The 21,444-nt window shown below is 43.5% G+C and overlaps 1 protein-coding gene across 1 annotated transcript in view; it reads left to right on the top strand.

Annotated features, from left to right (window-relative positions):
- Nucleotides 1-19,792, top strand: part of NHLRC2 (NHL repeat containing 2) — an 89,033-nt gene extending 69,241 nt beyond the window's left edge. The window contains exon 12 of the mRNA XM_073354320.2: nt 19,718-19,792. Coding sequence (XP_073210421.2) covers nt 19,718-19,777 — 60 coding nt within the window. The 3' untranslated portion in view covers nt 19,778-19,792. The remainder of the gene's footprint in view (nt 1-19,717) is intronic.
- The last annotated feature ends 1,652 nt before the right edge of the window (nt 19,793-21,444 follow it).

The raw sequence follows: 21,444 nt of genomic DNA, 5'->3' as shown, positions 1-21,444 counted from the left end.
ACAAGGGCACACTGTTGACTCACATCCACCTTCTCATACACTGTAATCCCCAGGTCCTTTTCTGCAGAACTGCCACTGAGCCAGTCGGTCTCCAGCCTGTAGCAGTGCTTGGGATTCTTCCACCCTAAGTGCAGGACTCTGCACTTGTCCTTGTTGAACATCATCAGATCTCTTCTGGCCCAATCCTCCAATTTGTCTAGGTCACTCTGGACCCTATCTCTACCCTCCAGCGTATCTACCTCCCTCTCCCCCGGCCAGCTTAGTCATCCGCAAACTTGCTGAGGGTGCAATCCATCCCATCATCCAGATCATTAATGAAGAATCCCATGCACTGCTACAGATTAGGGACTGAATGGCGAGGCAGCAGTTCTGCAGAAAAAGACCTAGGGGTTACAGTGGACGAGAAGCTGGATGTGGAAAAATTGGAAAGAGCCCAACAGAGGTCAACAAAAATTATTAGGGGGCTTGAGCACATGACTTATGAGGAGAGGCTGAGGGAACTGGGACTGTTTAGTCTGCGGAAGAGACGAATAAGGGGGGATTTGATAGCTGCTTTCAACTACCTGAAATGGGGTTCCAAAGAGGATGAATCTAGACTGTTCTCAGTGGTACCAGAATACAGGAGTAATGGTCTTAAGTTGCAGTGGGGGAGGTTTAGGTTGGATGTTAGGAAAAACTTTTTTTACTAAGAGGGTGGTGAAGCACTGGAATGGGTTACCTAGGGAAGTGGTGGAATCTCCTTCCTTAGAGGTTTTCAAGGTCATGCTTGACAAAGCCCTGGCTGGGATGATGCAGTTGGGGATTGGTCCTGCTTTGAGCAGGGAGTTGGACTAGATGACCTCCTGAGGTCCCTTCCGATTCTGTGATTCTATGTTGAACAAAATTGACCCTAGGACCGACCCCTGGGGCACTCCACTTGATACCGGCTGCCAACTAGACATTGAGCTGTTGACCACTACCTGTTGAGCCCAACTATCTAACCAGCTTTCTATCCACCTTATAGTCCATTCATCCAATCCATACTTTTTTAACTTGCTGGCAAGAATACTGTGGGAGACCGTGTCAAAAGCTTTTCTAAAGTCAAAGTATATCACTTGATGCTGGAGTCGACTGAATCCCCAGTTTTGTCGTGACCTTAGCCCTTACTTTATTGTAAAGTTCATTCAATATCCTGGGAGACAGGCTGAAAGCTTCCAGCAGGAGCAGTAAATGGTGCAGTAGTAGCCGGTGCAAATGGCCGGAGACTAGAGGTAAGATTTCCGGCAAACAAGGTTGAGGTGTTAGAAGCTGGAGAGCAGGGGCACTAATATTCTATTGTGGGTTTTAATCCTGCTTCAGATAATAGTTTATAGGAAGTACTTAGTACCGTTGTTGTTAAGGGAAAGGATTGTTATTACTGAGAAAAGGGCAATGTGGAATTGGCAGTAGGAAGCTGTGGGAGCCAGGTCAGAGTTGAGTGGGGAGCAGCAGACCCACTAGAACTGTAATACTGGCTCTCTTAGATTCTTGCCTTGATGTTACTGTGTAATACATTTTCTACTGATAAGATGGTGATATTTATATTCTAATATTTAAGAAAAAAGTAAGTTTTGCATGATTGGGCCAAATACCCAATTCCTTTGCCTTCTGAACTCATCGCACTTGGAAAACTCAATCTATAGCTGCATTGGTTCAGTTTTTCTTGAGATTGTTTTAACCTGATGTCCAAAACAAAGCAGTAAATTAGATGAATCTGTCAGCTGGAATTTTATGTGCTTAGCTGAAACTTGGCATGCCATTTTGCCAGCTCGGATTTGAGATTTGTGATGACTATTTGGCTGATTATTTCTTTCTGTGCTTTTTTTTAATTTTCAATGCTTTAAATGTACTTTCCATTACAATAGCTAGGCACAGCAAAGTACAATCTTAATAGCTTTTCTGATGTATCCTTTTTGCCTAAATATTCTAAGACACGTGAAACATTTTCTATTTAACTGTCAATTTGCTTTTTGTGTCAGACAAACCCTATTTTTAATGTAAATTTTCATGCTAAGTAGATTATAAGACAGGAAATTCACTTAGCCCAAACTAGAGCAAAGAATACACTAATAAATGTACAGTAGCAAACAATCCTGAATGGGCGGGCACCTACTCTAGATGATCTCATAAGTCTTTTCCGTCCTGGGTTCTGTAACTCCAAGTTCTTTGAAACCTGGTTTTCTTCAAGTGTCTCAATTCAAACTCTGAAAATCCAATCCATTTAAGATCACACGGTTTTATCAGTGTGCAACCTTGGAATCCACTTGCGGCACAACCAAGTATTGTGTTGTTTTAAACCTCTCAAACAGATTTTTTTAAATGTTGCTTTGCCTTCTCCTTTTAAGGAAAAATGGTGCCCTCAGTACTTCTTCTGAGTTGTTTTCTGCTTGCCTGTTAGATATGAAATATCAGCTCCTCAATTCCTTGGAGGTCACTCGGGTCTTTGGACGACCTGAATTGTCACATGAGGATGTTGCCTGACTTGCAGCTTTATTCTGCTCCTACAGCTGAGTAGGGGGAAATGCTCACTCATGAGGGCCAGAAGGTGCTAGGTGATTCTAAGGCCACTATCCTTTCCATATTCTCTTGGAGGTGGCTGAGAGGATGCTAAAGAAGATGGAGCACAAGTCTGAGTCAATATGCCAGTCCCTACATTGCAGTGACATGAGACCAACAGACACCGGAGGGTTAACTTGTATTTCTTTCACAAGGTGGTGTCTCGCTAGGGAGAGAGGTAAAAAAAAAGTAGGATTTAGAAGCCACATCTCTATCTTGGCATTTGCCTTCGGAACAAGGATGCTAACTGCTGACTGGGCAACAGGACGTAAGCACTGTCTCACAGCCCCCAAAGCTGGCCCCTTCAAAACACAAGCCAGGTGATTGGCAGGGCAATGCATGAAGGCTTAAACTGCTTATCACATGCTACTTGCTCTGTAGCTGCACAAGGGGCATCGGTCCCTAGGGTGCTCCGTGAGACCCCTTCAGCAGCACGGAATTCCATTTTTTTTAAATTATGTTTATTCTGTGGAAGTCCCTTTGATTATTCCATAGCTTGAAACTGATAAAAACAAGAATTAAGCAACTCTCTCCCTGTCATAATCTACCATTCTACATCACTAGTCTCTGCTGACATACTGTTATGGATGAAATGTCAGCTCACAAGCTCAGAGATTTAAAAAAGGGAAAATTAAAAGCTGCCTCGTTTGATTAACCTTTGTGGCCTGCATTTGAAAATAAATGATGATGAAGCTTACTTCCGGGTAATGTCAGTGATAACTCTCACCTCACAGCCTGGAGCTCTGTCATTTACTTAGTGTGAGAGTCACTTACACATGATATTCTCTCCGGCCATTTTTAATTATTTACGCACACACCCGAGTCCTAATGACTCTTAGCATTTCTACCAGTCAACATATGCGATGTTGCACAAAAGTCAATGCCAGGTAACCACCAGACTGTTACCTACCAGCTGTTCTACATCCTCATCTCTACAGGCTTGAAATGGAAAGTTGACATTTTGTCTAAATGCTTTAATTTAGACCATGGATAAATTAAATCCCTGATCTCCAAATACCTTTCAACTGCTCTCCCCAACCTCTCCTGCTTTGTTTTCTTTATTTGTTTGTGGAAACTTTCAACTGAACTGAAAGCAGATTAATTAATGGTAGTACCTAAACAGATTAGTTAATGATAGTACATAAAACAGGGACACACATTAAAGATTCGGAATCTATTTTAGAGCTAATGAAAATGTGAAAAATTAAGCAAGTAACCAAGCAATCCTCCTCTAAATTATAGATTGAATGTCTGATTCTGCTCTCAGTTATACTAGTGCAAATCAACTAATTTCAATGCAGGTTAGGGTGACCAGATAGCAAGTGTAAAAAAATCGGGACAATGGGGGGTGGGGTAATAGGTGCCTATATAAGAAGAAGTCCCCAAAATCGGAACTGTCCCTATAAAATCAGGACATCTGGTCACCCTAATGCAGGTTCTCCTGGTTGACTGATGTAACTGACAGCAGAATCTGGCTATAGAGTTTGATTCTCCACAATTACTCCTGGTGAGTAGTACATTACACCAAAAACAGTCCCATCTTTTCTAGCATGCTAAATTTTCACACAACAGACCTTATGTGCAAATCCAAATGTGCAAAACTGCACTCTGATTTTCTCATATTCTGTTTGCAGTTGGACATACACATGCACACAGGTTCACCATGAGCGTGTGCTTACATGTCCAGCTGCATGCTTGTGTGCACACTGTGTTTGGAAGTCTAGTTGTCTATATCTATTATTTTACACTGCACATTTTATTTTATCTGGGCAGAGCTAGGGTTGGAGTATTTCTGTGTGCATTTTGTACAATTTTTCAACATTCTGGGCAGCCCCTAGAAGTACTCCAACCAGCTTCTAAATCCATCCTGCCAAATTAATCTTCTGATAACTTGTGTTCTGCATCCTCCTGGCAGTGGGTAGGAGAAGCCAAGAAAAACTTAAATGATACAGGGCTAGTGAGGAGATCGTTAACATAATAAACCTTTACACTTGCATGGCTAGATCCTCAGCTGGGGTAAATTGGCAGAGCGCCTTTGAAGTCAATGCTGATTTATACCAACCGGCGAGCCGAACCATATGTCATAGTGCCTTTCCTCTGAGGAGCTCAAAGTATATATTAGAGATGAGTACTATCCTCGCCATTTTAGAAATGGTGACGTTGGGTCATGGAGAAACTGTAAGCCTTTCTGGAGTTAGCAAGCAAGCTAGTGGCAGAGCCGTGTGTCCCGTTTTCTAACCAGTGCACGACACTTCCTTTTGTAAAGCTGGGCCTTGGACCTTCCTTTTGTAACGAGAAAAGGAGGACCTGTGGCACCTTAGAGACTTACAAATTTATTTGAGCATAAGCTTTCGTGAGCTACAGCTCACTTCATTGTAAAGGTGGGCCATGTTGTTAGCACTTGCCTTTGTTAGTAATGCAAAGGAGTTAAAAATGAGGAGCTTTCTGCTTTGACATATTGTGGGTGAGCTAACGGGCCCGGTGGTATGGCTCCGTCTGGCACTGCTCATGCCAGATGCCTGTACCCTGAGACAGCGCAGTCGGTGTTTGTAAAACTTGCTGAGCATGTTACATAACTCTGACAAAATAACAAAAGGGTGAAGAACAGGCTGCAGAATCTGAGCTTTGCTAATAAACTAGATGTGTGAGAATTTTCTCACACTCAGGATTGAAGGTGACTTGGGGCAAATCAAACTCATCAAATAACAGTACCCACTGTTGTATTGAAAGCATATTCCCACTAGCTTTGCCTCAGCCTCATCTGGAATGAAGCAGGTGATAATTCACTTGTTTCCAGTAAGTGGGACAGTCCTCTGTACTCCAGCTGTAATTAAAGAGATGGTTTGTTTTTAAAAGTCTTTGGTGCAATCGTATGTCTATGTAGCCTCACTTGATGGTGTACAGCACCTTCTACTTCTAGGTCACTGGTTCAAATCCAGCCCAGGTCAATAGTAATGGAAAGTAGTTATGATCCAAAAGCTGTTTGATTTGCCTGTTTGGTGGGTCTCTCTTCAATTCCCAGAAGATAAGTGATCGTTGTAAAAGCTGCCACCATGACCTAGAAGAATAACCCCTTGAGGTGGTGTCTCCAGGGAAGATAGAGGCCACTTGATGGAAGATGGGGAGGCTGTACTGTTTGGCATATAAATGGAGGACTTCATTCTCCTGAGCTGCAGATCCTGCATTAAAGTAATTCCAAATACTGTGCCTTTTTTTAGAAAAACGGCTCTGCTTAATCTGTTTGGTATGCTACAGCCAAGCCTACTATCTAAAGATTCATTGCATCTGTGGGTAAATCAAAAAAAGAATTAAAATCCTTTTGAAAAGTCATGTCAACTTTCCATTCCTTATTTGTTCCATCTAAGTACTACAATAAGCCACCTATGCTTGTGTTAATTAGGCTGGCACTTTGCAATCTCTCTGCCTTTGTTTTTAAACAATCAAGCCAAAATTTCCCAGGAGTACAACCTGCAAGAAGCTTGTTAACACCTCCGTCACATGTGAATGTCAAAGTGGCCGATTATGGCAACCACAAACCTGACGATAAAGATTACAGCAAGGAAATAATGGGCTCTAAAAATATCTGTCTTTGATCAAGGAGTACAGGGAAGTCTGTAAGCAACAGGTCCATAGAATAGATGGCTTACACAATATCCTGGCAGTGGGCGATGAAGTGCATTAATAGTAACTTTGTTCTGTTTAGGTTTCTGTAGCAGTAAAACTGGTATAAATGCTGAGATTTCTAGTATTCGTTGTGAACGTCCTTCTAAAATTGAGTTAGGCTCCAGGTTATTGAAGAGTTGCATATAGAACCAACTATAAATAAGCTTGAAAGGGGTATCCCCTCCCTAGCCCCAGGAAAGGATACAGGACAAGATGGAATTCTAGCTGAAGTACTGTAATAAGGAGGACAGGTTGTGCAGGTGTTCAGGCACAGTGTTTGGCTAGCCTGCTGGAGGGAAAGAGGGGCACCACAAGACATTGAAGGATACCAACTTCATAATGTCGTGGTAAAAACAAAGGAGATTGGAGCGATTGCAGCAACTCCAGAGGATTCTCTCTTTCTTTAGAGTAACAGCCGTGTTAGTCTGTATTCGCAAAAAGAAAAGGAGTACTTGTGGCACCTTAGAGACTAACCAATTTATTAGAGCATAAGCTTTCGTGAGCTACAGCTCACTTCCTCAGATGCATATCGTGGAAACTGCAGCAGGCTTTATATATACACAGAGAATATGAAACAATACCTCCTCCCACCCCACTGTCCTGCTGGTAATAGCTTATCTAAAGTGATCATCAGGTGGGCCATTTCCAGCACAAATCCAGGTTTTCTCACCCTCCACCCCCCCACACAAATTCACTCTCCTGCTGGTGATAGCCCATCCAAAGTGACAACTCTTTCCACAATGTGCATGACAATCAAGTTGGGCTATTTCCTGCACAAATCCAGGTTTTCTCACATCCCCCCCACCCCCATACACACACAAACTCACTCTCCTGCTGGTAATAGCTCATCCAAACTGACCACTCTTCAAGTTTAAATCCAAGTTAAACCAGAACATCTGGGGCGGGGGGGTAGGAAAAAACAAGAGGAAACAGGCTACCTTGCATAATGACTTAGCCAAGTGTATATTCAGAGAGTCTGTGCGGCTTCGGTGTCAGTAGATCAACCATCAACATGGTCTTTGCTCTAAGGCAACTGCAAGAAAAGTGTCAAGAGCAAGGAAACCTCTCTACGTAGATCTTGTGACGCTTTTACCCTGTTTAACAGAAAGGGACTTTTCCAATTGCTAGAGAGACTTTGTGGCCCCCAGTCCTCCTCAGTGGGTTCAGCTAAATGGTTGGCATGAGCACATAGCCAAAAAAGTCTTCTATGGGTACAGCTCAGTAACTGTGGCTTACAGTAGTGCTAATACTAAACATCCAGGGCAGTGTAATGTTCTAAATTAAGCAATACACTGAGAGTAACATGAAACATGAGAAAATTTGTTAGTTATTAGCATGGGGACAGGGATAAAGTAAATTTTTGGGAACAATTTTCTCACAAGATCCCTGCAATGCCTTTGGAACTAAAGACAAAAGTTTCCTTCTTTTATAACCCCATACAGGCTGGAGTCAACCTGCTTACTATTCTCTTTATTCACTTGAGTCCTCCTTTGTTCTGCGAGAGAGAGAGAGTAAACTGAACCCCTCTCATGACAGGGGAGGCAGGCTTCAGTACAAGCGGCCCTGCAATGCAATGCAGAAAGCTTCACATCCCTAAGAATAGAAGACGGATGCAATGAATGCACAGTTGAGCTTCTGAGTGATTTGTGTCCAAAAGTCCTGACGTTAAAGAGGTTTGGGGCTAGAAACTTAGCTGGTGAAAATTGGCAAGGCTACATGGACTCCAAATAAGCTATGCTGATTTACACCAGCTGAAGATCTGGCCCCTGATTTAAACATATATGACTTTTGAGTTGGGCACGGCCTGATGATGATGCTACTTTGCACTTCTACAGCCAAGTGGAGACCTTGGGCACAAAAAGGGCAGCTCTGGTCCAGTAGACTTGGTATGGAGCTGGGAATCCACAGGGCTGGGTTTTGAGCTTGTAGAAACCAAATTGTGACCCGTCTTCCCTTTTATGCGAAGCCTCAGTGTTGGTTATTGTTTCAGCCTGTCTCTAAATAGTCTTTTCCATCATGTGTTTCAAACCAATTCTCCACTGTCACTGGAAATAATAACCTCTTCAAAATATTCCCACCTTTCTCTCCCTGTTGTACAATGACTGGCCCCTTTAGGAGATAGTGGTCCAGCCCCCCGACCCTGGCCTCACTCAGCTTTTCTCCCCAGGGGAAAACTATCAAAGCCACAGGGGTAGGTAGCTTGTGTGGCTAAATCAGTCCCATACCTAGGGATAAAAGAGAAGCCTTCAAAGAGTTAAAGGAGCAGAGAGTGAGCAGCCAGCTTGAGAGAGGCCCGCCTGCCTAGGGGAAAGGACAGATTTAAAAGATGCCTTCTCAGAAAAGCTGATTCCGGGCCACAGTCAGTCTGAGTTGTCGACACAGGCCCTAGAAGGAGGATTGGGGACATGTGAACCAAGGAGAACATTTTGCCTTGATCACAGCACAGACCCCCCAAGGAGGGCTATGGAGTTCCTGGTTTAAAGGGGAACAAGAGTTGAGACTGAAGGATCTATAGTCCAGTAAGACCGGACAAGGGTCTTTATTCTTATTGCAAGAACCTCAAGGGAGCTGAGGGTGGAATACCTGCAGAACCAAATCTTGCCACCAGAGGGCATGATGTGGGACCTGCCCCCATCCCACATTCCATCTCTTCATTGAGGTGCTTAGGACTTGCAACAGCAATAAAAATTACCTACAAACAGGGGTGCACCTGACTTCTTCAGACCTAGGTTTGTGCTCGATGGCAACACACTCCCTGTGTAAATGTTGCAGTGTTTAGATTTGGGGCTCCAGTTCAGCCCTTTATAAAGAGAAGTGGCAATGCCAAGCTTTGGATCTCTGATTTCAAACGCTCCCAGATGGGTGGGTTTAAGGTCCAGTTTGTCCCATTATACTAACAGGGACCCATTCACAGAGTCTGGATTTTTGTCTGGGTTTTAAATCTACTATTTTAGAGCCTTTTGGAGTTGGGCGTCCAGTTCAGGCCTGTGTCTAGTTCAAGCGTAAAATGAAAACATTCTTAGCAATAAAGACATGACTTAAGAGAGACCGTTTTTGGTTTCTGCTGGAAAAATATCTTAATATCAAATAACCACAAACATTTCAATTCCCTATAATTTAATTTCCCTGATAGGAACAATAGTTTATGAACCATCCAAGTGTGGATGGTAACAGATGCTTGCTCTTTATTTTTTTTATGTGTGATTCCTTCATCATAGGCATACTGCAGTTTTCCTTACCTCCCAGATATACTACTCCGGTTTGCACTGTGTTCCTTTAAAAACTGACACACCTACTGGACCACTCTGGTGCAATGAGACACAAAGCCAGCTTGAGCGGTCTCTTGTGGATTCTCCCAGAGCTGAGGAATGGCCAGGTGGTGTAGTTGGCCATCCTGTTCCTGTGCCTGGTGGAGAGGGTGTGGCAAGGCAAAAGTGGGTGTGGCCCAAGTGCCTTTGTGCTCTGGCTATACCAGGTTTGAGTCTGTGGGTTGCAAACCTGAGGCTGACAATGCTGGGTCAGATCCAGGCGCTGCGGAACATAAAGCTGGTGTACAACTGCCTTTCCCTTCCCCACCTCCAGGCTTTGGGCCCACTATATATAAAAGCAAACTATTTGCTTTAGCGATGGCAAATTCCAGCTCTTAAACTAGTTCGGTCAGGATAACTCTAATTTTACAATTATGCAACACTCTTAATAATAATAATAATTAATAATTACGACCTAGCTTTTATGTACAGCGTTTCATCAGTAGATCTCCAAGCCCTCTACGAAGGTAGTAGGCAGATTATCACCATCTTATACACTGGGCAAGGCACTTCACTTCTCTGTGACTCAGTTTCCCCAATCCACACAACAGGTCAGAGCCAGGAACAGAACCCCGGTCCAGGCCAGTGCTTGATCTGCTTGGTTTTAAAGAAGGTAAATAAATGTTTGTATGCACCCACAGTTCATACAAACTCTTGAACTGTAAACCTATAAAATACTGTATTGCATATTTTTAAACCACTCCTCCTTTGCTCCTCTACTGCAGCCCATCATCCAGCTAATACACTTATGTTGTAATCCCAGTTTTAGAATTGTTTTCAAAATCATTGACTACAAATGAAATTGTAATGCATTCTACACACATGCTACAGTAAAATAGTAATGTACTGGCCTGACCTGAGGAGTAGGTTCATGTGAACTCGGTGTTTCTTGTTTGGCTGTTTCCCTGACACACAAGGGAAAAGTAAGTAGAGAAGATGCTGGATTTCCTGCCCATGTAGGGTGGATATGGTAGATTGGCTTTTCAGCCTTATAGTGGATGGGAGGGAGGGCAGGAGGTGCTGCTTCTGGACTGGATAGGGTAACGTTGTGGTTTCTTAACAGTTGTGGGATGGAGAAGAAACCAGTCTATGGTTAGGAAGCACGGTTCTTAGTATGCCTGGCTAAGCAGTGAGTGAACAGGAAGACAGTCCGCGGCTGGAACTAGAGGTGATGACTTGGTGATGGCTGGCAAGTGTCTGATGCAGGGAGGGTGGAAACGTTTGCCTTGTGTATAGATTGAGGCTGTGCAGGAAGACAAGGGCAGCGATGTGATGTTTCCATACGTGTACTTTTCTTTTGGAGACGTCGGGGGTGTTACACTATTGTAAAACTCGAATAATGTGATGGTGAATCAGGCCCCTAGAAGTGCAGGTCTCTCAAATGCATAGTGTTTATTGCGGCTTAGAAAGCAAACATTGCCTGAGGTTGTGTGGCAAAGAGCCTTGACTGTTATTCGTTCATTGTTGTAAGTTTGGATTCAAGTCCCTGAAAGTGAGTTTAACATTATCCCTATCCAGGGGAAGGGATAGCTCAGTGGGTTGAGCATTGGCCTGCTAAGCCCAGGGTTTTGAGTTCAATCCTTGAGGGGGCCATTCTGTGTGACAGTTGTTTTCAGGGGGAAGGGATAGCTCAGTGGTTTGAGCATTGGCCTATTAAACCCAGGGTTATGAGTTCAATCCTTGAGGGGGCCATTTAGGGATCTGCCCCAAAAATTGGAGATTGGTCCTGCTTTGAGCAGGGGGTTGGACTAGATGACCTCCTGAGGTCTCTTCCAACCCTGATATTCTATGATTATGTGTGTCTGGAGACACTGGTTCATTACAAGGTCATCCCAAACCAGCTGATCCTGTTCAAGGAAGGCAGAGGACTTTTCCCTTGAAATGCAAAACTAAGGGGCTTCATTCAAGTTGTGGCCACTGATGACATTTTCTCCTGAGGTAGGTGCGGGTACTCACCACCCTTGGAATGGAATGGTTATATGCCCAGGACACTAAGGAAAAAAACCTGCCATCGCCTCAACTTTACAGCTGACGAGCAGCTTTACATGGGGACGCTGCCTAGCTGAGGGAAGAAAAAGAGGGAGGAGTCTAAGGTAAAGCAACGTGCTCTAGTCTAGCAGATGTGTTGGGGGACTTGGGTTCTAGTCCTGGTTGTTACTGCTGTGTAACCCTGGGCAAATCACCTCACCTCTTTGTTACCCTTCCCAGGGCCTGTCTCTCACGTGTGCCTGTACAGTGCTTAGACAATTGATGATGGTGATGATTGGACTCTGAAGTTCCCCAGTGACACTGTTTAACAGGGACAGAGAAATGGGGAATGTTCAGACATTTCACAACATGAGTCCAGTTTTAGCTCTTAGGAATAAGTTGACCACAAGACATGCAGAAAGGAAGATCAGAGACAGGCTGAGGGGCACGACTGGCAGGATGGAGGCAGATCAGGAATGATTAAGCCCATGGCTGTTGTGTGTCCTTTTGCAAGCCCCATACCAAGAACACCAAATGTGCATTCCCCAGGCTGTTTACCAGTAAGCATTAAACCCTTTGGTTAGCAAATGGCCAGCTGTCTCCCAGGCTAGCGAAAGTGGATGGGATTAGAAAAGAATAAAGCATGACTGGAATCTTGTCCTTCACAGAGCCCCGAGTGAGTCAGTACGAGGGTTGTATTTTTTTCCACATCACCCGTTTGTGTCAGTAGGGTCACAGCACACACCAGTGCTGATTATTTACTTTGGTTGAGGTAGATTAGTGACAGCATGCTTCTCTTTGTTTGAGGTTGCTAAGTTATAAAACCACAAGATCCACAACAGCCCAGCAGATGACTACGCTGGGCTGGCTCTTGGAAGAAGCAGTACACCACAGTCGTAGCTGGGGCTTACAAGGGTGCAGTAGGATCCAAAAAGGCATAAAGGGAGCTGGGGAGAACTGTGCAGCACGGTAGATATGGACAAGCCAACGCAGTCCATGCGTGGATGTAGTGGGAAATATGTCACTGTGTGGACATGCTGAGCTGTTTTGTATGCATCCTGTTTGTATGCAGATGCATGCGGACATAGATGGGGTCCTTGAGTCACAGCCCACGTTTCTGTACTTTCCAGTCTTTGTGTTGCATAAAGATTGATTCAAGGTTGATTTTTCATTATATAACCCCTGGGGGTTTGCATGTTTTTTGTCATTAGAAATATCAGACGCTCATTTTCCCCTCTGGGCTGGAAGACCCTGGAAGTCTTTGGATCCCGACGCTGATGTGACACATGGTTGTTGCTCTGCCTCCCCCAGGGCAGTGGAGTGGGGATGCTGTGTCTGTAAGAAACGCCCTGTTCAGGAGCTATAGTGCACTACTGTCCCACATGAGATGGCTGGTCCCTTCGTTGCCTTTCAGGGGATCACTAGTACAAAACTTACCTTGGTGTAAAGCATCTTTCAGATTAAATCACATCTTTATAACCATCTGATGGAAATGACCTTTGTGGAATACTTTCTATTTCTGTAGCTGTGGCAACGCTGGGCATTTGAATTCCTTTTATTACTTTCTTTGCTATCTACAATATACTTTATCTGCTTTATACCCAGGTATTCTCTGCCTAGCTCAGTTAATACACAGTGGCTAATAACACCATGGTAACACGCTTATAATGAATGAACTCACAAAGAACCCAATGGAAGGTCTGATCTTTGTTGAATCTGAATATTTCCTATGCTGTCAGCCATTGCTTAGGGCACAAACAAGGCTCTGCCATTTGGGTGTCTCATGCAGTTTGCTGCAGTAACTCCCTTGTTGTCATAGGCAGTGGGTATAATAGGCCAGGGGAGGCTTAGCCTTCCCTGGAGCAGCCACCGCTGCTGGACACCAGGTACCAGATTTTTGATGGTTTGAATGGTCTGGGCTTCCTCCGGAGGAAGTTTTTATTATATACCATGCAGGTTCCAGGGTGGCTGAGGAGACAGTGTCTGCTACTCAGCTCCCAGGAGAGACTCTAGAGAGATTACTGATGAACCCTGGAAGCTGAGTAGCACATACCTCCTCCTCAGCCACCTGAAACCTGCATGGCGCATATAAAAAGCTCAAGTTCTTTGGGAAGAGCTTTTGTTTTTCCCGCGGGGCATCTCGGCTGGGGCAGCTCAGGCCAGCCCGGAGCTCCTCCAGCTGTGGGGGGTTTGGGGCTCCTCTGGCCATGGGAGGCAGAGGGGGTGTCTTGGGGATCCAGCCATGGGGACCCCAGGCAGAAGGGCAGAGCCGGGGCTAACCTCCCCTAAGGATGGTCCACCCATCGCCCATGTGTTGTGTTTCTACTGCTTAACTTAGTTTTACAAGGAAAGGTTGTTGGCCTATCGCTCAGCCCCCAGCATGAAGGACTGGTGGACTGCTTTGTGTCTGGTCCCTGCCCTTTGACCTTATCCAGCTTGGGTGCCTAACAGATGTTAAACTTGGAACCCTCACCAACATAGCTCTTGGGGTCATCGGGACATGAAAGCTTTCCCACCTCATCATAGTGTCATCTACAGGATGGGATCTTTGGTGGTGGCTCTAAAAACAAACCTCAAAAATCAGATCTTACAAATCTTTGTCATTCTTTCTGCATTTGTGAATGATTGAAAGGTTCAGTCTCCCGGCAAAGCTTCATGAGAATCAGCCAAGCAAGCATTTGCCTCCCCTCAGCATGTAATGGTTAATGGTTTAATCTCATTGCTATCCATTACTTCTCCAGGGAGGTCTCTCAGCAGTGTAAGAAGACAACTACAAGATACTCAAAGAGTGGCTTCCAGCTGAGATGAGCTTAAGTCAGTTGAAGAGTGTTTCACTTTTGTCTTATCAGGTGGAGCTACTGTCCTGCCTGGGGATCAACAGAGCCCAATTAGAGTCTCATCTGATGTGGTGTATGGGGCAGATATGTGGCAAGTCCTGCCACTGATAACGGATTTAAGTAATCCATTATGTTTTGCTTCTAGTCCGCAAACTCCTCCATTATTTCGTATTACAGAGACATAACTAATCTCTGCACATAAACTAGGCAAAGCTAGTGGGGTGTCTGTGTGTGTCTGTGTGTGTGTGTGAACTTAGAAAATTATTTTACTTCAAGCCAGTGTTCAAATTCCCTCCTTAAATTTTGGTGAAAACCTTAGTAGGTGCATCCATTTTATATGACTACGCTGCACATCTCTATGGGCAAAACGGATAACTTTACGTGCAGATGCTGATTTGCACAGGCAAACTAGCATTTTCAGTCATCATTAATCAATTTGCTCATGCAAGGAATCGTTTGATTTATGAACACACACATTTGGCACTTACAGTTACTGTGTAATATACCAAATACACTGTAAATGTGCCATAAACCTGTAAGTGTGCTCCAGGTACTCTAGACTGTATCTCTTCGTGCAGGGCAGTAAGAGGAAATGAGGACTCCTCTCACATCCTACATGGGATACCCAGACCTTGGGTTCAGGCACGTAGGAGCCTGAACTGGCTCACTTTAGCCAGTGAGCAGGCAGTGGGTAAGAAGGGGTGGAAATGGGCAGAGGCTTGGAATAGTATAGGCCAATGTGGAGCAGTGTTGTTTAGTGCTGCTGGCAGGGCCTTCCCTAGCGGGGTGCGGGGCCTGGGGCAGAAGTGATGGATTTGACTCTTCCAGGACCGACTACGCCAGCTAATCCCAATGGCCTGCGGGGCCCCCAAAGTGCAGGGGGAAGCCTGGGGCAGAAGTGATGGATTCATCTCTTCTGGGACCGACCGCGCTGGCCAATCTCACCAAACCGTGGGGCCCTGCAAAGCGCGGGGCCTGGAGCGGTCGCTCCAATTTGCCCTACCCAAGGGACAGCTCTGGTTGCTGGTATGTGCCAGCTGTAAATTGTTACTCTCAGAAGGACGCAGGGAAGGAATTGTGGCCCAATAGTGCCTCTCTGATATACAAGAAACCCATAGATCACCACACCTACCTTCACAGCTCCAGTAACTACCTCAAACACACCAAGAAATCTGTTATCTGCAGCCAGGCATTCAGATACCAGAGAACATACTGCAAAGAGAAAGTCCAGGATATACACTTTAACACCCTTAAAACTGTTTTCGGCAAACAAGGACGCTCCAGCAGAGAAGAAGATCGCATCATGGAACGGGCCACCCAGATACCCCAAGAGACCCTTCTTCAATACAGAAATAAAAACCCCTCCACCCACACACCTCGAGTTGTCACCTACCACTCCACACTGGAACCCATACACAGTATCAGTAAACAATTACAACTCATACTCAATGGAAACCCTGTCCTGAAAGAAATCTTTCCTGAACCCCTCTTCTGGTCTTCAATCAACCCCCCAACATCACCAAGCTCATCATCATAAGCGAGCTCCCCACAGACCAGGACCCACCAACTCAAAGCAGCACCAAATCATGCCAGAACAAATGATGCAAAACGTGTAGACAAATCTCCACTACTACAATGATCTACACCCCCCACAACACACTTTTCAAGATCCCTGGGTCCTACACATGCCTATCACAACATGTGGTGTACCTCATCCAGCGCACTAAATCCCCCAATAACTACTATGTGGGTGAAACCAGACAATCACTATCCTCTCAAATGAACTCACACAGGAAAATGATAGAAGACAAAAACACCACATCACCTGTGGGTGAAGACTTTTCACAAAACAATCACTCCATAACTGACCTATCAATCCTCACCCTCAAAGGAAACCTGCACGTCACCTTCAAAAGACAAGCCTGGGAGCTTAAATTCATAACTTTGTGAGACTGAATAGAGATTTGCTTGCACTGAATAGAGATTTGTGGTTTATTACAACAATCTATAACCCACTAAGCCACCCAAGGCTGCCATGACTGGAGAGGTGTTACCGGCCCACTTCACTTTGAATGGTCCCTTGAAATATGTGTTAACTACTTATGCTAAACAATCTGTGACACGCACCTGAAGACAAGCTCTGTGTAAGCTCAAAAGCTTGTCTCTGACCAACAGAACTTGGTCCAATAAAAGATATTACCTTGACCACCTTGTTTCTGCAGTGTTTTAAAATGTCATTGAACTTCAGCCTGACAGCTTTTTTTCTGGTACCTAATGGGAAAAATGTTCAGACTTTCAGATGTGTTTGTGTATGGGTGTGATGTATGGATGTATGAAAACCATAACCAGTTGGTGGTCTGAACTTCTATAAATGCAATCCTTTTGCACAGTGCAAAGTGATTATTTCATTTACTTCACTAGCATGAGATATGCAACTAAAGTAAACATGATACACAGTGAGATTACTCTGATTTTGGCTCGATGTTCTGTAAGTGGGGTCCACTGGGAAACTTATGATATTCCTTTCTGTTGGCAGAACGGGTGATAACTTACTCCTTAGAGGACAGCAGACTTACATTAAAATCTATTTCAAAACATTGTCTAATCTTGGGGCACTATCTAGGATGGTCTTTGTTTCACCTTTGGTTCAAGTTCAGGTCCTTTGGATGCTCTAAAAGGAGAATGCCTTGCTTGCTGACGTAGTATACAACGTACTGTGTGCTTTTAAAAGAATAATGTAACCAACTATCTGAGAGCCAGAGCTGGATCTCATTTTTGTACTGAAAATTCATATGCAGTAATGAGGAGAGCTGGTTCTCATTTTCTTTACTAACCTAGGATCCGACATGCCTGTATTTTTGCTCTCATTTCTCTTAACCAATGTAGAGCATCTGCTCAACTCAGAGGGTTCATACTCATTTAGATCACAGTATCGCAGTGAAAGCCATGCAATCCAACCCCTGCATAGCCCCCCCACCATTGCAGGAATTGGGGTCCATCTTTACCCAACTAATTGCAAGATTGGTGTCTTGACCTTATTCCAGTACAATTGATTTGTTGCTCTTCCTGGCATATGTGTGTGTTCTTCTAAGAAACTAGATTAAATGTAGCTCTGGTCATAAATCCAAATTTTGAATAAAACTCTAGGAGGAAAAATTCATCACGCTTCTACCAACTTTTATTCCTGATTTTTGATTCTTTATGGTGCTGGTTGAAACTATTCAAATTTTGATGAAATTCAAAATGTGAATTAAAAATGATTTCAAGTATCCTTTTTTAAAAAACTTTATTATTATTAGTTCCACGCCCCACTTTTTTTAACAAGCTACTTAAATGGCAAAAGAAGGGCAAAAGAAATGAGATGTCAGATGCTCCAGCTATGAGCAGAGGTCACTGCACTTATCAGCCTTGGGATATTGTCCTAGGAACCAAGCAAGCAAGCATATGGTAAAGTGTAATCCGAATGGATCCTGTGTTCCAGGTTTGGGCAGCTTTATTAGCTGCTGGGTCACTCCCAAGGTCTTCTGTAGCGCTGTCAAGCGATTAAAAAAATTAATTGTGCGATTAATTGCTCTGTTAAACAATAATAGAATACCATTTGTTTTAATATTTTTGGATGCTACATTTTCAAATATATTGATTTCAATTACAACACAGAATACAAAGTGTACAGTGCTCACTTGATATTTGTTTTTGATTACAAATATTTGCACTGTAAAAAAGAAAAAAAGAAATAGTATTTTACAGTTTTACAGTTTTTCTTTCAATATGCTGTAGCCATGCCAATATGGGACGTTGCTGTACAGTAAGCTTGTGCACTGTAATGTTACACCCTGGCTGGCTGTGCGGTAACTTGTGGTGTGGACCAGTCCAGAGAATCACAGTATAGAAACAGCAGTTTCGTTCCTTAAGGTGTAAGTGGGGACCTGTGGAAGAGAAAAGTGGAATTGCATCATGTTGGCTTCTGGTGTGTATTTGTATTTGTCATCTTAAGGTTTATTTTAATGTGAAAGTCAGTGGAAAGCAAGCAGAAGATGCTGCTGAGTGTGTGTAGAAACGAATGGCACCTACAGATGAAGCCACTCAGGGACTCTTTTTTAAAGGAGCGCAAACTTACAGCCACAGCTAGTGTAAAAGGAATTTCCTTCTAAAGCATCAGCAGCACTTATTGCCTTTTGCAATAGGGCCACAAAATCAGATGTATAAAACTGGAATGAGGATGGATGGCTTCATGCTTGACGATACACATCAAGAGATGTGGGTTCAGCTCTGCCACAGATTTCCTGTGTGATCTTGGGCAAGTCAGTTACCCTCTCAGTGCCTCAATGTTCCCATCTGTTTTTTAAAAAAACCAGACACACACCACATTTGTCTGCCTTACAGATTAAATTCATGTTTCAAGGTGCTCCAATGATGTGATGATGGGAGCCATAGAAAAGCCTACAAATAAATACATCAACCAATCAGCTAGATCCATATTTAAACACCAAATCAAGCTGCCTGAATTGCTGAGCACCTGCAATATACCTCCAGGTGAAGTCAAAAATGATTAGGGGACTGGAACACATGAGTTATGAGGAGAGGCTGAGGGAGCTGGGATTGTTTAGCCTGCAGAAGAGAAGAATGAGGGGGGATTTGATAGCTGCTTTCAACTACCTGAAAGGGGGTTCCAAAGAGGATGGCTCTAGACTGTTCTCAATGGTAGCAGATGACAGAACGAGGAGTAATGGTCTCAAGTTGCAGTGGGGGAGGTTTAGATTGGATATTAGGAAAAACTTTTTCACTAAGAGGGTGGTGAAACACTGGAATGCGTTACCTAGGGAGGTGGTAGAATCTCCTTCCTTAGAGGTTTTTAAGGTCAGGCTTGACAAAGCCCTGGCTGGGATGATTTAACTGGGAATTGGTCCTGCTTCGAGCAGGGGGTTGGACTAGATGACCTTCTGGGGTCCCTTCCAACCCTGATATTCTATGATTCTAAGTCCCTGGTTATCGTAAAATTCCCCTGGAGCTGAACACAAGCCCATTCTGAAAGAAAACATCATATAAAATTCTATTGTGTGATTATCAGGGGTTTGAACCTCAGCCACCGAGTGACAGAATAAATGGACAATTCACAATTGTGGTGTTGATAGTATTGGTCCCAGGACCTGAAGGAGATCTCTGTGTAGCTCGAAAGCTTGTACATTCCACCAACAGAAGTTATTTGAATAGAAGATATTACCTCACCTACCTTGTCTCAAGTCGCAGTAATAATTTGCCCTGGAAAGAAGAGGGGTCGGGGAATCTAGCTCTATCCAAAGTTTGTGGTCTAACTCCTGTTCTTAGTTGCACTGATAATCAAATCTAGAGTAACCTTTTGTTTTCCAGATTTATATTGGTGAACCTGCCAGCAGAATATTGCCCACAGTTATTGTGAGAATTCTATGAGAGCTGTGGGGGCTCTAAATCCATGAAAATCAGCTCACTTATGTAAGTGCCTAAATATGAATGTAAATGTCTGTTGTTAGGCAGTGCACTGTGTTTTGAAAAGTGGAGCCTTTTTAAAGCACAACCAGCATAGCAATTTCCCCACTTTTAGTGGCACGACTGGTTTAATAATACTTTGTACTTAAAAAATAGAAGTACTTTCTTCCCAGAATCATAGTGTCAATAGCTTTACAAAGCTCAGTGCACATACTGAGTCAGAGACAGATTTGGGAATAAAACCCAGGGCCAAGTTTTCCAGAAGTGATGAGTGATTTTTGGGTGCCCCAAAAGACAATTTAAAGGGTCGTCAGCTCTCTTTAGAGCTGTCTCATGTTTGGCACCAAAAACAACTAGTCACTTTTGAAAATCTTAATCCATATCTCCCAGTCCTTTGTTCTAAGCAGGAGACAATGCTGCATCCATAAGTAGTGGCAAACTTACGGGGAAAGTACTCAAGGATGAAATCTTGGTCCCACTGAAGTCAGTGGAATTTTTGCAATTGAAGTCAATGGACCAGAATTTCACCCCCAGTATTCAAATCAAATAGTTAGATAATTATAATCCCTACATATCGAAATTAATTTTGTTTTTGTTGTTTTAAAAACCTGCATTTTTGCTTTAATATCATACCAGTGGGATATAGTTTAAATATCATTAGAACATTTACCTGTTATGCAAATCATGATCTAAATATGATGAGGTACTGTTACTATTGGTACTCATACATCAGATCTCCATCCCAGAGAGCACTCTGGGGCCCTGTACATACTTAATGATGCACAATTGCATTACAATGTTTAAAAGCTCAATCAAACAAATAGGTATGTCACTTTAGCTTTGCAAAATAGACTGAAGTTCTGATAGTGATCTATTGCATAATTAATAAATGCTGCTCAGTAAGTGAACAGTTAAGCTGTGAATGAATGTTGTTAAGGGGAAAGCGGGAGGACCAGAGGTGATTTCCTGTCACCCCATATGTTTTCCTCTCACACTCTCCACAATAATGTTTTTCTAAGAATCCTGACGGTTCTAAGCGGCTGTGTTGACAGCAGTCTATTGGGATGCTAATTAAGCCTGTTGAATTAAACTCTGATTCCATCTAATTTTTCCAAGGATGGAAATAATTTAGTTTCCTGGATCAGGCACAATGTTTTTCATACATAAAAGAATCCAATTCCTCAGAAGAAAGACACAAAGAAAGGGGAGGGGAAGTTTCCTATTCTCTTCCTCTCCCCTGTTTTTGGGTCATAACTTTTCCAGAGAGCAGCTGGGTGGAACCAAACAGAAATAGCTTCTGACCAACAGCAGCAGTGAAACCTCCTAGGGTTTTGTCAGTTTCACTCAGTTACTGTTTAGAACCTTATGAGCAACAGAAGATGCACAGATTAATTTGCTGCTGCTGGATGGGGCCCCCCTTCCACAAAACTACAGGGTGAAATTGACAAGACTCTGGTCAGTTTTCATAGTGCTGTTCCCAGTCCCCCTGAAAGAAACTAACCAGATTCTTAGAAGTCACAAAAGTGTTTGTTTCATAAACTAGACCTCATTCTCCCCACAAAAATATATAATCCAAAGGCTGCAGAACAAAGCATTCAGTATTAACAACTCCAAGCGTTCAAAAATCTTGA

The sequence above is a fragment of the Lepidochelys kempii genome, chromosome 7 (genome assembly GCF_965140285.1).
Source record: "Lepidochelys kempii isolate rLepKem1 chromosome 7, rLepKem1.hap1, whole genome shotgun sequence".
Taxonomy (NCBI): domain Eukaryota; kingdom Metazoa; phylum Chordata; order Testudines; family Cheloniidae; genus Lepidochelys; species Lepidochelys kempii.
Note: the sequence above shows the minus strand (reverse complement) of the source record. Positions and strands in the feature narration are given on the sequence as shown.